At 36.2% G+C, this 15,271-nt stretch overlaps 1 protein-coding gene across 13 annotated transcripts in view; it reads right to left on the reverse strand.

The window, feature by feature from the left end:
• BAZ2B (bromodomain adjacent to zinc finger domain 2B) overlaps positions 1-15,271 on the reverse strand; it is a 395,277-nt gene that overhangs the window by 225,270 nt on the left and 154,736 nt on the right. For 10 of the 13 annotated variants that reach the window (XM_054548956.2, XM_054548959.2, XM_054548958.2 and 7 more), the window contains one exon: positions 9,875-9,998. The exons of the other annotated variants lie outside the window; for them this stretch is intronic. In XM_054548956.2, the coding sequence (XP_054404931.2) occupies positions 9,875-9,887 (13 nt within the window). In that variant the 5' untranslated portion in view covers positions 9,888-9,998. The remainder of the gene's footprint in view (positions 1-9,874; positions 9,999-15,271) is intronic. 13 annotated transcript variants of the gene reach the window in all.

Genomic DNA, 15,271 nt, shown 5'->3' on the forward strand with positions numbered 1-15,271 from the left:
AACTTTTAACATTTTATCTTCTCACCTTATGTAAACTTACAAATACAAAAGAAAAGGGATGAGGGGAAAAGGAAGGGGAAGAGGACAACACTAACAAAATGCAACATAACGCTTTTTCACTCTCTGCTTCCAAGAGAATTCAACTTTTTCATGTGTCTTAAGACAGATACTACTTTATTTTCCTATAAAGTTGGAAAACATAAACTGTTTTTACATATTTTTTGCAGCATCAGCATCACAGTTCAAATAGTGATACCTATACTCTGCTTCAAAATGCAGGGGGCGGAAATCTCCATAGAGTGAATATTTTTGATATGGCCTTTCCCACCCATAAGGATCATATCATGCTTTCTATAGTCAAAAAACATTAAACATACACCTCTACTGTGCCATCTACCACAGCTATAATGACCAGTTTATGTGTCTGTCTCTCCAGTAGAAGATAAGCTCCTAATGAAGAAAAGAAGAACAGTGCATTTTCTACTTTTATAAATTTAGTAAGTAACTCAAAAAGAACATAGTGCTTATTAAATCAAAGAATAAATCATAACCATGAATTTCTCTTCAAGATAATGGGAGTTTCTTAAATATGCTAGCAAGGGCAAATAATTTAGGGGCAACACAGAAGAATGCAACCAAAAATATAAATTCATACACAGCATAAAGAATTTATAATAATGCTTTAATACCATTTAGGTACTAGTGTCCTCCATAAAAACCTCCACTAGGAGAAAAGCTGAATATGAAACAGTCTCAAATTAAACATGGTGGGGGAGGGGTTATTAAAATCAACCAACCAAAAAAATCTTCCAGGCTAGCCTCGGTGGCTCATGCCTGTAATCCCAGCACTTGGAGTCAAAGGCTGAGATAAGAGGACTGCTTGAGCCTGGGAGTTCAAGACCAGCCTGGGCAACATACTGAGACCCTGTCTGTATTTAATTTAAAAAAGTAAAATCAAATGAAACATCTTCCAATGGCTTCTCTTCACATTAGAAAGAAGTTTAAACTTTTTTTTTAAATGATATCTGCCTACCTTTATTCCCACAGCTCACTTCATTCCAGCCTCACTGGCACTGTGATCACTATAACCTCTGATTTTCACAACGTGACACCTGGCTCTTTCTGGTGATTCACTTCTCAACACAAGTGTTACCTCATCAGGGAGACCTTCCCTGACTGTTATATGTATGCTGCCCTCAATTCTACCTGACTACCTGTATATGCTATCACATTTTCCTTCCTCCATCCCTGTTTGGAGCTCTTATCAATAATTGAGAATATTTTACTTATATATTTGTTTACTTCTCCCCACTAGAAAGTAAACTTAATGACAGAAGAAACTTCATCTTATTGACCACAGTAACCCCAATATCTAGACAGTGGAAACACATTAAGCGGCACTCCATAAATTATTTGCAGAATGAATAAATGAGTGAATGAGTGACAGTATGTGAAGCATACAATATAATGACTAAATGAATAAATGGCTAAAAATTCCTACCTAGGAATGTGCTGTCAGGCAGAATCTTTGAGACCAAACAACTTTCCATCTGATAGCTTTCTTCATGTCTCTTCCCTTACTGAATATCAATACTATAACTGAGGTACACAAAAATAAAGATAATCAAATGAGAGAGATTGGCAGTATATAAGTGGGTTGAAGAATGTGTCTCATAAGATCACCTCAGGGCACACACTAGCTGATTATAGAATTCTTTTCTTTCATAATCCTGTTTCTGTCATTCAATCAACTAGCAAGTATGCACTGAGGATGATGTTTTCTATTTCTAAATATCCATACTAAGGTCTCTTGAACACAAGTTAGTTTTATATTCTTTGAGAGTATTGTAGTAGAAACAGCATGGTCTTCAGTTAGTGAAATATGAATTTGAATCTTAGTTACAACCAGTACTAGTTATGTCAACTAGGAGCACTTACTTAATTTCACTAAGTCTAAGACAAAATGATACTTGGAAACTATCTGGTATATAAGTACCTTCATTGTTAGTTCTCCCTTAGAGACCAGGAACTGAAAAGTAGAAGAAATCATAAGAATAGATCAAACGTATCTTTATTCTAATGTTCACTGTTGAAAACTGTGGTTCACCTGTTTACTGAAAAGCAACAGGTCACAAGCAGAGCTAACAAAATTAATGTAAATGTGACTACATTTGCAAAGGGTAAAATCACATCTCTCAACATAGTAGGCATTCATCTGCTGAAATAATAATGATGTCAGGTCACAGAAACTTCAGCCTTTAAATTTTTTGCACATTTCCTAGATTTCTATTTCTAACAAATGGGGTGATACAGATGTTAGATCCAAACATTCCTGGATTATGACCTTTGTTTTACTGCTAATCACTGTATGACCTTGAGAGAGTAATTTAACTTCTATAAGCCTCAATTAAAATTGGGTTGTTGATAATTTAAACATACTTTAAACATTTCCCATTGCTCTAGGGTAAACAAACAGAAGCCCTTATTATTATTATTATTATTATTATTATTATTATTATTGTTTTGAGATGGAGTCTCGCTCTGTTGCCCAGGCTGGAGTGTAGTGGTGTGATCTCAGCTCACTGCAACCTCTGTCTCTTGTGTCAAGCGATTCTCAGACTCCCGAGTAGCTGGGATTTCAGGTGCCCACCATCATCCTTGGCTAATTTTTTGTATTTTTAGTAGAGACGGGGTTTCACCATGTTGGCCAGGCTGGTCTCGAACTCCTGACCTCAGGTGATCTGCCTACCTCAGCCTTCCAAAGTGCTGTGATTACAGGTGTGAGCCACTGTGGCCAGCCAAAAGTCCTTGTTATTAAACAAACAGAAGTTCTCATTATGGTCTACTATGTCCTGTATTTTCTGGTTGCTTATCTCAAACCGCAATCCTTGCTCTCTGTACTCCAGTCATACTGGCTTTCAGTTCTTTCCTTCAAAGTGCTATGTTCCCTTCCTATTTATCTGAGTAGTAACCTTTACTGGAGTTCTTTTTTTCTTCATATGCCTTTAAGTTACTGTCCAGGTTCCTTTCATTTCAGCCTGAAGATCTCCCATTAGGGCATTTCTTGTAGGCAGGTTTATTAGCAACAAATTCCCTATCTAAAATATGCTCAAAGAGCAAAAGGAAACCCATAGACAAAAGAATGAAAGGAAACCAGGAAAAGAGTGTATGAACAAAATGAGAATATCAATAAAGAAACAGAAATTCTAAAAAGGAACCAAATAGAAATTACAGAGCTAAAAGTTATGATAGCTAAAATGAAAAATTCACTAGAGGGATTAACAGCAGATATGAGTAGGCAGAAGAAAAGAACCAGTAAACTTGAAGATAGGTCAATTGAGATTATTCAGTCTAAGGAACAGGAAGAAAACAGAATGAACAAAAGTGAACAGAGCCTATGGAACCTGTAAGACACCATTAAGTGGACCAATATGCATTACGGATATGCCAAAAGGAGAAGAGAGAGAGAAAGGAGTAGAAACAACGTTTGAAAATATAGTGGATGAAAACTTCCCAAATTTGAAGAAAGACATGAATCTACATATCCATATCCAACAAGCTAAATGAACTTCAAGTAGGATAAATTCAAAGAGATCCACACAAAGACACATTATAATCAGCTATTGAAAGCCACAGAGAAAATCTTGAAGGCAGCAAGAGAAAGGCAACTTGTTATGTTCTTATGTACAAGGAATCTTCAATAAGATTAATAAGCCAGGTGTGCCTAGCTACTCAGGAGGCTGAGGTGGGAGGATTGCTTGAACCCAGGAGTTCATGGCTGCCATGAGTTATGATCATACCACTGCAATCTAGCCTGGGCAACAGAGTAAGATCCTGTCTCTAAAAGTAAAAATAAAAATAAAGAAGTACGAGTAAGATTAACAGCTGATTTGTCATCTGAAAGCATAAAGGCAAGAAGGCAGTAGAAAAACAAATCTGAAGTGCTTAAAAATAAAAAAATCCAAAGAACTATTAACCAAGAATTCTATAATATATCCAGCAAAACTATATTTTGAAAATAAAACAGAAATTAAGACCTTCCCAGGAAAATGAAATAAATGAGATTAATATTAAAAGCACCTAGTATCATAGTAAAAAGAGAAGAAGTACAGCATAACAATAAAGACACAGGCTCCATGTCAAATGCCTGGGTTTGAATCCTAAACTTCACTGATTGCCATGTAACTCTGGGAAAATTCCTTAAGTTCTCCATAGCTCAGTTTTCCCACCTGTAAAGTATGAATAATAATGATACCTCCCCCTCACAAAGTTGTTCGGAGGATGAAATAAAGCTATAAACTCATGACAGGGTGCCTGGCACATATTAATCACTGAAATGTTGACTGTTACTTATTATTATCATTATCATTTTATAGAGGTTCTAAAAATTTTAGTTCTTATTCCCTTCAATTTCCCATATTTCTGTGAAACAAACACTGACTATTGAGGAGGTATGATACAATAATAATCTTTTTGTTTGCAGAAGTATGAATTGGTAAAATACTAAAAATTTCTTTTAGGTATGATAATGCTATTAGGCTAAATGTTCTATCACCTCCTTTAGCAAATCCTTTATTATCAGAGACACTGAGTAAAATAAGTGATCAATGAATATACTTTTTTTTTTCCTCTCTCAAGCTTTGCCTCTGAGATGCTTATCCTTTTGTGGTATGGACTTATGCTTTTTATATAAACAAATAGCCCCACATTATTATCATACCTAAAATCTTAACAATTCTTTCTTTTTTTTTTGAGATGGAGTCTTGCTCTTTTGCCAGGCTGGAGTGCAGTGGCGTGATCTCGGCTCATTGCAACCTCTGCCTCCTGGGTTCAAGTGATTCTCCTGCCTTAGCCTCCTGAGTAGCTGCAACTACAGGCACGTGCCACCACACCCAGCTAATTTTTGTATTTTCAGTAGAGACGAGGTTTCGCCATGTTGGCCAGGCTGATCTTGATCCCTTGACCTCATGATCCACCTGCCTTGGCCTCCCAAAGTGCTGGGATTACAGGCATGCGCCACCGTGCCTGGCCAACAATTCTTTCATATCAAACACTCAGTCAATGTACACATTTCTTTGTCTTAAATTTTTAAATTGCCTGTTTGTTTGAATCTGGACTCAAATAAAATCCATACATTGGATCTGGCTGATATGACTCAAGTCTCTTTTAATCTCTAAATGCTCTAGCCAATCTTTTCTTTTTCCTTCCTTATTATTTTCAGCTGAAGAAACTAGGTCCTTTTCCTTTTAGAGTTTTCCACAGTCTGGATTTTCCTGACTCTGTCTACCTGGTGTAATTTAACATGTCCTTCTCTCCTTTTTATTTCCTGTAAATTAGGCTTGATCATATTTAGTTTTTTTTTTCCTTTGGCTGGAAAGCCTCATAGGGGAGGTACATACTTTTGTTAGCAAGTACATAATTTCTTTCTTATGTAAAACAGTGATAATAATGGTGTCTAACTCTTAAAGTTAAGAGGATTAATTTACTACAGGTCAAATGTTTAGATTAGTACCTGGCGCACAGTAAGCACTCCACTAACATTAGCTCTTATTGTTACAATGCATACAGAGAATCAATAGGATTTGATACCAGCTTAGATGTGAATTTGTGAAGAAGCAGCTGAAGATAACTAATATTTCTACCTTGAGTGGCTAAGTAGATGTTAATATCATTGACTAATACAGGGAATACATAAAGAGGAGAAGGTTTCTGGAAAATTAGAAGAAAATGAGTTCAAGTTTGAACAGGTTGAATTACATGTCTGTGGGATAACCAGGTACCAATCCTATATAGAGAGCTGCAAATGGAGGTTCTGCAATTTAAAAGAGAGGTCTGGGGAGCTACAGATAAAGATCAAATGTTGGGCGGAAAGGGAACTTAATGAAGGTCACATTTATCACTAAAGACTACAAGACCTCTTTGAAGAATGGATTGGCATTGGGTAAGGAGAGGTAGTAGCACTTCGAGAAAAGGAAATATGTGGAAAAAAACATTCCGACAAAATCGTCAGTGTATTTGTGGCTAAAGGAGTGCTTTGACTGTAAAAGAATGTGTGTTGGAAAACAGAGGGAAATTAATTTATGTAGATAGGGACAAGGCTACATTTAAATGGCTTTGAAATTCAGGAATAGGTAATTCAATTTAAGTAGGAAATAAGACACTGAAAAAGTTAGCAAGACAGCTGAATTCTGCTGTGGCAACATTATACAAAAACCTATCATAACAGAATCTGAAAAGTAAAATGTACTTGCTATATTATTCGAGAGGATTTTAATTTATGCCAGTTTTATTTCCACTGAAGTTAAAAGGAATGTTGTCTAGGCACGGTAACTTTAGGCAATAGCCCAAAGGTGGAAGATGTTATCTTTAGTACCTTCCCATATCTCTTCCCAGTCCCTTCTCCTGCCTCTCCACTTCCCTGATGAACCAATGTTCTCAACCTGCTCTAATACAAAAAACTACATTTTTGCAATGATGCAATGTCTTGTTCCCTGAAGCACTCTGGTTACATCTCCTTGCTCAGTTCTACCCTGCCAGGAAATCATTCATTCTCTGTCACCACTCTACAGATCTCAGCTAAGAAAAAGACAAAAACTGATTATCTAATTAAGGTAGTGCATACAACACTATAAGTGATCAAAATCTAGGAGATATTTAATTTCAAAAAGAGGAATCTATTAACATCTATGAATTTCAAATTGTTAAAATACATACTATCTCTCTGTTTTCTATACTATACATTCCAGTTACACACTAAAAGGCAAAAAATGTCACTAATTTTCCTTATATTACACTTTGCACACCAGCAAAGCCAAGTCTGTTGCATAGATATTTACTGGGTCACTACTAGGAAAAAGTACTGAGACAGACTCTAATGAAACTGCAAGGATGAATAAAATACAATCTATGCCTTTACTAGATTATAAGGAGTTTACAGTCTAATAGGTAAAACAACTGAACACGCAATCATCACATAAGGATCTAAGGACTCTGTAACAATGTTTCTGAAACTTAACCTATCTATAAACCCCTTATGAAGACAGAAAAAAGGTTTTGTGAAACACCCTCCACCCACTGACTTATTATATTGTTACTGAAATACAGAAAAATACAACTATGGATAAGGATAAACTCTTCCTCTTGCTTCCAGATCTTATTTCAAATACAATACCAAAACAATTTCCAAATATGCACATAAAAGCTATGAATAACACATTCAAATTAGTATCATACAATGTTTTTGTGAAAATGAATCATTATAGTCAACATAAAAATAGTACTGACTGCTATTTCTCCATTATTTTTCAGTTACATTTTGGTTTGACATGCCTATAGTCTAGTGATATGGTTTGGCTGTGTCCCTGTCTAAATCTCATCTTGAATTGTACCTCACACAATTCCCATGTCATGGGAGGAACCCAGTGGGAGGTGACTGAATTATGGGGGCGGGTCCTTCGTGCGATGTTCTTGTGATAGTGAATGAGTCTCATGAGATCTGATGGTTTTAAAAACGGGATTTTCCTTGCACAAGCTTTCTTTCTCTGCCTGCCACCATCCATGTGAGATGTGACTCCTTCATCATGATTGTGAGGTCTCCCCAGCCACGTGGAACTGTAAGTCCAATAAACCTCTTTCTTTTGTAAATTGCCCAGTCTTGGGTAATCAGCAGCGTGAAAATGGACTAATACATCTAGTATGCCCTAAATGATTTAATATCATTTGTTTCTACTCAAATGACTGCAAAACTTTTAGTTCACTCTGATGTCATCAGGCTTTCACTTAATACAAGTGAACCATTTACAATATTAAATCTATTTTTGTTCTTTTCTCATTAGACTAACATAATTAAACATAATCATAGCCCTGAAAATACATGGTAGTAATTGGTTGTAAGGTAGGCATGGCATACCACATGATCTAAGAATATGCTCATACTGATTTATTTTATATTAACATTGAAATTTTAGCCCTCTTTCTCCCTGTGGAGAATATATTTGCACACTCAGGTCCATGTACCCCTGTGTTGAAGTAAATTGCTATAACAGAAATAACAAATCTGAAAGGTAGAAATGATAGGGAGATTAATTCCAACTGAAAAGGATCCAAAGGTTTTATGGAGGAGGTAACATTTGAAATGAACTGTGACATTTGAGTTTAGTGCCAAGTGTCTACATTTTCTGAAATTTCCTTTCCATAAAGATGACACTGAAAATATATAGCTACTAGAGTTTAGAAAAAAAGACACACAGGAAATATTCAGTGGTAAGGGGAGTGAGGAGACAAAAATTGTAAATTTTATGAATGAAAGTTGAGGGGTTTCTTTTGAGGAGAAAGAAAATCAGAGAATAAAACTGCAAGCATTAGATGTGCTATTTGCAAAATAAACAGCATACTTTGCATGTTGTAAAGTTTACATATACTATCTTACATTCTGATGCAAATGTACCTATTAATGTAATGTTTTTAAAATGCATTTAAAAATGCATTCACATAAGGACAGCTTCAGGAATATTTGTATTAGTTAAACTTTTTTTTTTTAATATTCATGACACGCAAACTTTTGATGCTATACAACAAAAAAATTTTTCCATTTTTGTCAAAATTCTTTCTCCTCCATGGTTTTTTCTGTGTATATTTACATAAAAAGAACAAAGAGGTCAAATATCATAAACCTATAACTCAGTGTACAACACCCATTTTCTCATCTCTAGTTTCTGCAGACTACAGTTATATTTTATCCACTCCCTGACTAACATTTCTTATATCTCATAGCAGAAGTGTGCATTGGTGTTCTACAAAGTGTGAGTGGAAGAAAACAATTTACTAGCCAGATTAAATTTCAAGTCACCTTAATTCAGGAAATATTTACCTAGTCTATATGCTAGACACTGCTGATTACAATAAGAAAACATCAAACCACAGCAGAAAACTGGTTTTTATTTTATATTCTCTGATATTTCCATAATTATTCCTAGATCTGTACAAGTTTTTTTTTAAGACAGATTTATTAAACAGTAGCTCATTTAGAATTTTCTGATAAATCAGAATCTATCTTTAAATCAAGGGATTGTGTAACATTACACATTTTGACTTGTTCAAAAGAAGCTAAACTTGAATCTGTGCAGCATGGTGTTATTTATATATGCAGCCACTCATACAGAGAACATCAAGCATGCTTTTAGCTCCATTAATTGTTAAATGTTAAAACAGTACAACTTCTGAGAAAATGCAGTAGAGGTAAAGAGAGGGTTTCTTTCATCCAAATATACATTTAGGAATAGCAATGGGAAATAGATTTATATGAAGTAACCGAAATGGCTGCTACATACTAATTTTGAAGACACTGCTCAAAATATTCAGACTCTAGAAAACAAAATGTTTAAGATGTATTTTATAACGTTAGTGTACTACATTTTAAAATTTTAACACCTTTAGCTTTGTCACTTGCTATAAAATATGGAAATTCTTAAAAAGATTTTCACTTCCAGTTTTATCACTGTTATTATATTTTACTAAAGATATTTTAAAATTGACTATAACTCTACTTTTGGTATTAGAAAAGTGAAAAATAAAGGTCAGATAGTACATAGTAAACTTGTTCTGGAAATGACTATTTTTTGCACTTTTCAGATAATGACTTAACTATCACTTACAACACACTAGGAAAGATACTTGACCTTTCCAAGTCTCAGTTTGGGCATCTGTAAAATGTAATGATTTATCTTTTAAAATTGTTAAAGGTTCAAATAAGTACCTAGCATCTTAAAAAATCAGTGGATAAATAAATATTAGCTTTGTTCTTCATTTCTCAACACATGTATCAAAATATATTTATTAAAAATATTTAATGATAGTCAAGTACAGTGGCTCACACCTGTAACTTCCATGCTTTGGGAGGCCTAGGTGGAAGGATTGCTTGAGGCCAGGAGTTTGAGGTTCCAGTGAGCTATGATTGTGCTACTGTAGTCCAGCCTGGGTGACTGAGCAAGACCCTGTTTCTAAAAATAAAAACATAACAAAAAAAAAAAACCCACTAAAATTTAATGGAAAAGCAATAAATAATATTAAATTTACATTAAAATAACTCATCACTAGGTATCTAGCACTTACCAAAGTTTTTAGTTTATAAATTCCTATAAGAGCTGACCATTAGGCTCATTTACTTCCTCAAATGTTATATTTCAACAATATTAAACCAAGGCCGGGCGTAGTGGCTCACACCTGTAATCCCAGCACTTATGGGAGGCCGAGGCAGGCAGATTAGTTGAGGTCAAGAGTTCGAGACCAGCCTAAGCAACATGGCGAAACCTCATCTCTACTAAAAATACAAAAATTAGCCAGGCATGGTGGCATGTGCCTGAAACCCCAGCTACTCAGGAGGCTGAGGCAGGAGAACTGCTTGAACCTGGGAGGCAGAGGTGGCAGTGAGCCAAGATTGCACCACTGCACTCCAGCCTGGGCAACAGAGCGAGACTCTGTCTCAAAACAAACAAACAAACAAACAACTAAAACTAAAACATCTACATGTCTCTGAACATATGTTCTTTCAAGTCTATATGCCTATTTCCTCTTTCTAGATTCTCTTCTATATTATACTTCAAAAATCTAGACCACATATCTCACTCCTCTGCAAACGTTTCTTGATCCCCTGTGCTAGACAGAATGAATCATTTCCCTTTCCATTCTTCTCCTAAAACTTCTAGGGCTGTCTCATCTTTTGGCTTCCCTGGGCTACACTGGATGAAGAGGGATTGTGTTGAACCACACATAAAATACAGTAACACTAACGATAGCTGATGAGCTAAAAAACAAAAATCACAAAAAAAACTCATAATGTTTTGATAAAGTTTCCAAATTCGTGTTAGGATGCACTGATAGCTGTCCTGGGCTGCATGTGGCCCACAGGCCACAGGTTGGACAAGCTTGACTTAAACCATGGAGACAGTAGAGTTCAAATAAAACAAGTGAGATGTTTAAAAAAAAAAAAAAGACATTTTAACAATGGCATAAACTTTTTTTCTTTCTTTTTTTTTTTTTTTGATACGGAGTCTTGTTGTGCAGCCCAGGCTGGAGTGCAGTGGTGCAATCTCAGCTCACTGCAACCTCCGCCTCCCGAGTTCAAGCAATTCTCCTGCCTCAGCCTCCTGAGTAGCTGGGACTACAGGCATGTGCCACCATGCCTGGCTAATTTTTGTATTTTTAGTAGAGATGGGGTTTTGCCATGTTGGCCAAGCTGGTCTCAAAACTCCAGACAAGTGATCTGCCCACCTCTGCCTGATCCACCCACCTCAGCCTCCCAAAGTGCTGGGATTAAAAAAGGTGTGAGCCACTGCATCCGGCCACAATGGCATAAACATTCTTCGTCAAGCTAGCTTGGCATATCAGGATTAGTTTTGGCCAGCAGTGACAGAAAGCCCAAAAGTGAATGGCTCATACAATACAGAATTTTATCTCTGTCATGTCAAAGAAGTCCAGGGATAGGCAGGCCAGTAGGGACAGTGTAACATCATGTTAGTAAGGATTTTCTTTCTTACTGCTGCTTTACCCATTCTCAGTATAGGGTTTCCACTTACAGTCCAATTATGCTCACAATTCAGCCAGCAAGGAGGAAGGGGCGAAAAAGAGGATGTGCACCCATTCCTTTAAGGATACATTCTGAAAGTTGCACACACTACTTCTGCCTATATATCTCTTGCCAAAATTTAGTCAGATTACTATACCTAGCTGCAAGGGAGACTGGGGAAATGATGTTTTTATTCTAGGTAGTGATATACTGGAAAAAAAATTAGAAGAGGGGGAAAATCAGTATTAGGGACAACTATCGATCATTGCCATACTTGGTTATATCTTCTCTGTGGTAGGTACCTGACATTTTAAATTTACTAGCTAACACCAGTATTTCTGACAGTATATACACTATAAAGTTATATAGCAATTCCTTCTACATCTCAATTATTAAGTGTTACTATTGGGAGAGATGTATCTCTACAAAATTTAAGTAATATTCATAATAAAATTACCAAGGAGAAAAATGAAAAAAAAATTTTTTTTGAGGCAAGGTCTTCCTCTGTAGCCTAGGCTGGAGTACAATGGTACAATCTTGGCTTACTGCAGCCTTGAACTCCCGGACTCAAGCAATCCTCCCACCTCAGCTTCCCGAGTAGCTGGGACTACAGGCTTGAGCCACCATGCCTAGCTAATTTTGTTTATTATTTTGTAGAGACAAAGTCTCACTATATTGCCCAGGTTGGTCTTTAACTCCAGGGCTCAAGCAATCCTCCCTGTTGGGCTCCCAAAATGCTGGTATTACAGGAGTGAGAGCCACTGTGCCCAGACAAGAAATTTTAATAAAAACAGAAAGAGCCACTTTATTTAAAAGGTTGCCGGCCAGGCGCGGTGGCTCACGCCTGTAATCCCAGCACTTTGGGAGGCCGAGATGGGCGGATCACGAAGCAGGAGATCGAAAGCATCCTGGCTAACATGGTGAAACCCCGTCTCTACTAAAAATACAAAAAATTAGCTGGGCGTGGTGGCGGGAACCTGTAGTCCCACTTACTCAGGAGGCTGAGGCAGGAGAATGGTGTGAATCCAGGAGGTGGACCTGGCAGTGAGCCAAGACTACGCCACTGCACTCCAGCCTGGGTGACAGTGAGACTCAGACTCAAAAAAAAAAAAAAAAATTGCCTTAGGACAGATTATTAAATATACAGTAAAACATTAAATAAGAATATCTGAAGATAAAATATAGCCACTATAATAATGAAATTACATATAAACAAAACTGCATGTAAATGCAACTGCAAAAATACGCTCAGAGAAGACAGAGGATTAAGGGAGATTTAAGAAAATAACCTCTGAATTATTTTATTATACTTTCTATAAATGATATTTAGACATCTTTAATCAAGTAAGAACTGATCACAAAACAGAACAGTAAAAATTCTAACAGGATAAAGCAAAGTCAGGTTAGTCCAAGTTCTCAAATCATGTAATTTTAGACAAGCAACTTTACAGATATTGATGAGTATGATGAGGGTAAGAAAAATGTAGTATGTGCCATCTTTTGTGCTAAGTGCTTTATGAGCAACGTTTCATTTAATATTCCAGACATAATAATATTATCCCTACTCTAGAAAAGAAAAAATTGGGTCTTAGACTAAGAAACTGACTCATGATCACAACAGCTACAGAAGTAGCAGAACACAAACTAAAACAAAGGTTTTTCTAACCCCAAGTCCATGTCCTTAACTATTATGTGCACTACTTTCCCTCAAACTCTCTAGACCTTGGTTTTCTCACCCATTACCTAAGGGGAATGCAGAGTACTTTAAACTATTCTATAGTTCATTTTGGTTTTTTAAGATGTTGCCATTCTAGTTGTCTGACTCCCTTTTCCTCAAATAAAAGAACATTATATTAATAGGTCTAATTGGCCTCCTTGCTGAAACTTGCTGAAAGTCAATAAAGTTATCACTAATATACATAACGTAGAAATCTATTTATTAAAACAGACAAAATGGCCACAATTTGTAAGTAAGGTAAATTTGAATGTTTAGGATATATCACTGATCTTTATGGTAGATTTCATGCCCATTGGTGTATCTGTAAAGGAGTAAGCCATAAAGTTCTATCAGGAAGAGGGAGGAAAGCTAATAAAAACTGAATTTAAATTTCATAATCCTTTTAAATTCAAATAATGCATCATTTTATAGGTGAAGATACTGAGGCACAAAGAGGCTGACTTGCTAGAAGTCACATCGCTAGTACACAGTGACGTTAGTACTTGAACTCTATAGGTTCTAAAGTCTAAGCTCTTTTCTATCCACCCTGCTTCCTGTGGTTAAATTATATTAATGTATTAATATCCTTATTTCAATTTTAATATAAGAACACTAAAGATACTAATTGATTTAGCACTTTCTGGTTTATTATGATTGCCAACAAACATTTGCTGAGTATAGTAAGAAGATGTGTATTAAAATAAGTACCCTAAATACAATTATGTTATCAGTAACCCTGGAGTAATAAAAATTAAGCATTACCAAATTATTAGGAACAGAGAACAGGGATGATTAGGGAAAACCTCAGGGAGATGATTATATGTGGATATGGTATTAGAGAGACAGTTTGATTTCACCAGAAGAAATTTTTTTAAGTGTGAAAAGAAAAACAATATTCTAGGTAAAGGAAATAACATGAATTTAAGTGTGGAGCCAAAACGTGTATCCAAGGTAGGGAATGTAGTCCACATTAGGTAGAGTGTACAGCTCCTATTCTTGAATAATGGAAAATATGCTGAAGACAGCCTGAGCACAGTTGCTCACTCCTATAATCCCTGCACTTTGAGAGGCCAAGGCGGGTGGATCACTTGAGGTCAGGAGTTCAAGGCCAGCCTGGCCAACATGATAAAACCCTGTCTCTACTAAAAATACAAAAATTAGCTGGGCGTAGTGGCACGTGCTTCTAATCCCAGCTACTTGGGAGGCTGAGGCAGGAGAATCGCCTGAACCCAGGAGGCAGAGGCTGCAGTGAGCCAAGATTGCACCACTGCACTCCAGCCTGGGCAACAGAGTGAGACTCTGTCTCAAAAAAAAAAAAAAAAAAGAAAGAAAGAAAAGAAAATATGCTGAAGACAAACTGAGGAAGGATCTTAAATACCAAGTTAGAAGGTCTGGATTTGATCACATAGGAAATGAGAAGCCACTACACGTTTTCAAGTAGAGAAATAAAAGGAACCGAGCAATGCTTTAATCAGATTAAACTGGGAGTTGTGTACAAGTTTCAATGGAATTGATAATGGCCAGGAAGAAGGGAGATCAGTTAAAAGGTTTTGACATTTATATGGATTGTGACATCAAAGAAAAAAACAGAAATTCTCCTGACTTCTGAAAATTTTGATTAAGACATATATAAAGTATATATTACATAATATATTAATAGCTACTACACTTCAGCTCTGAAACAACCCATAATATAATCTCCCTCTCTAACCATAACATTTTACCTTTAGTTCTTACTATGTCATCTCATTATACAAGTTTATGTATCTATGACTAGTCTCCTGACCTCTCTACTTCCTTTGGATAAATCAGCCCTTTCCTGGCCTCATTTTATTCCAGCCACATGGTAAACATATATTTGAACTACTCTCTCACTAGCACTCTGAACCTGAATCAATGTTGAAATCTACCCTCTTTTCTTAACTCAAAGGGCTAGCAAAAGCCTCACAACAGTGTTATAACAAACTTAAGGTTTCTAATATCAGTCACTT

The sequence above is a fragment of the Pongo abelii genome, chromosome 11 (assembly GCF_028885655.2).
Source record: "Pongo abelii isolate AG06213 chromosome 11, NHGRI_mPonAbe1-v2.0_pri, whole genome shotgun sequence".
NCBI lineage: Eukaryota > Metazoa > Chordata > Mammalia > Primates > Hominidae > Pongo > Pongo abelii.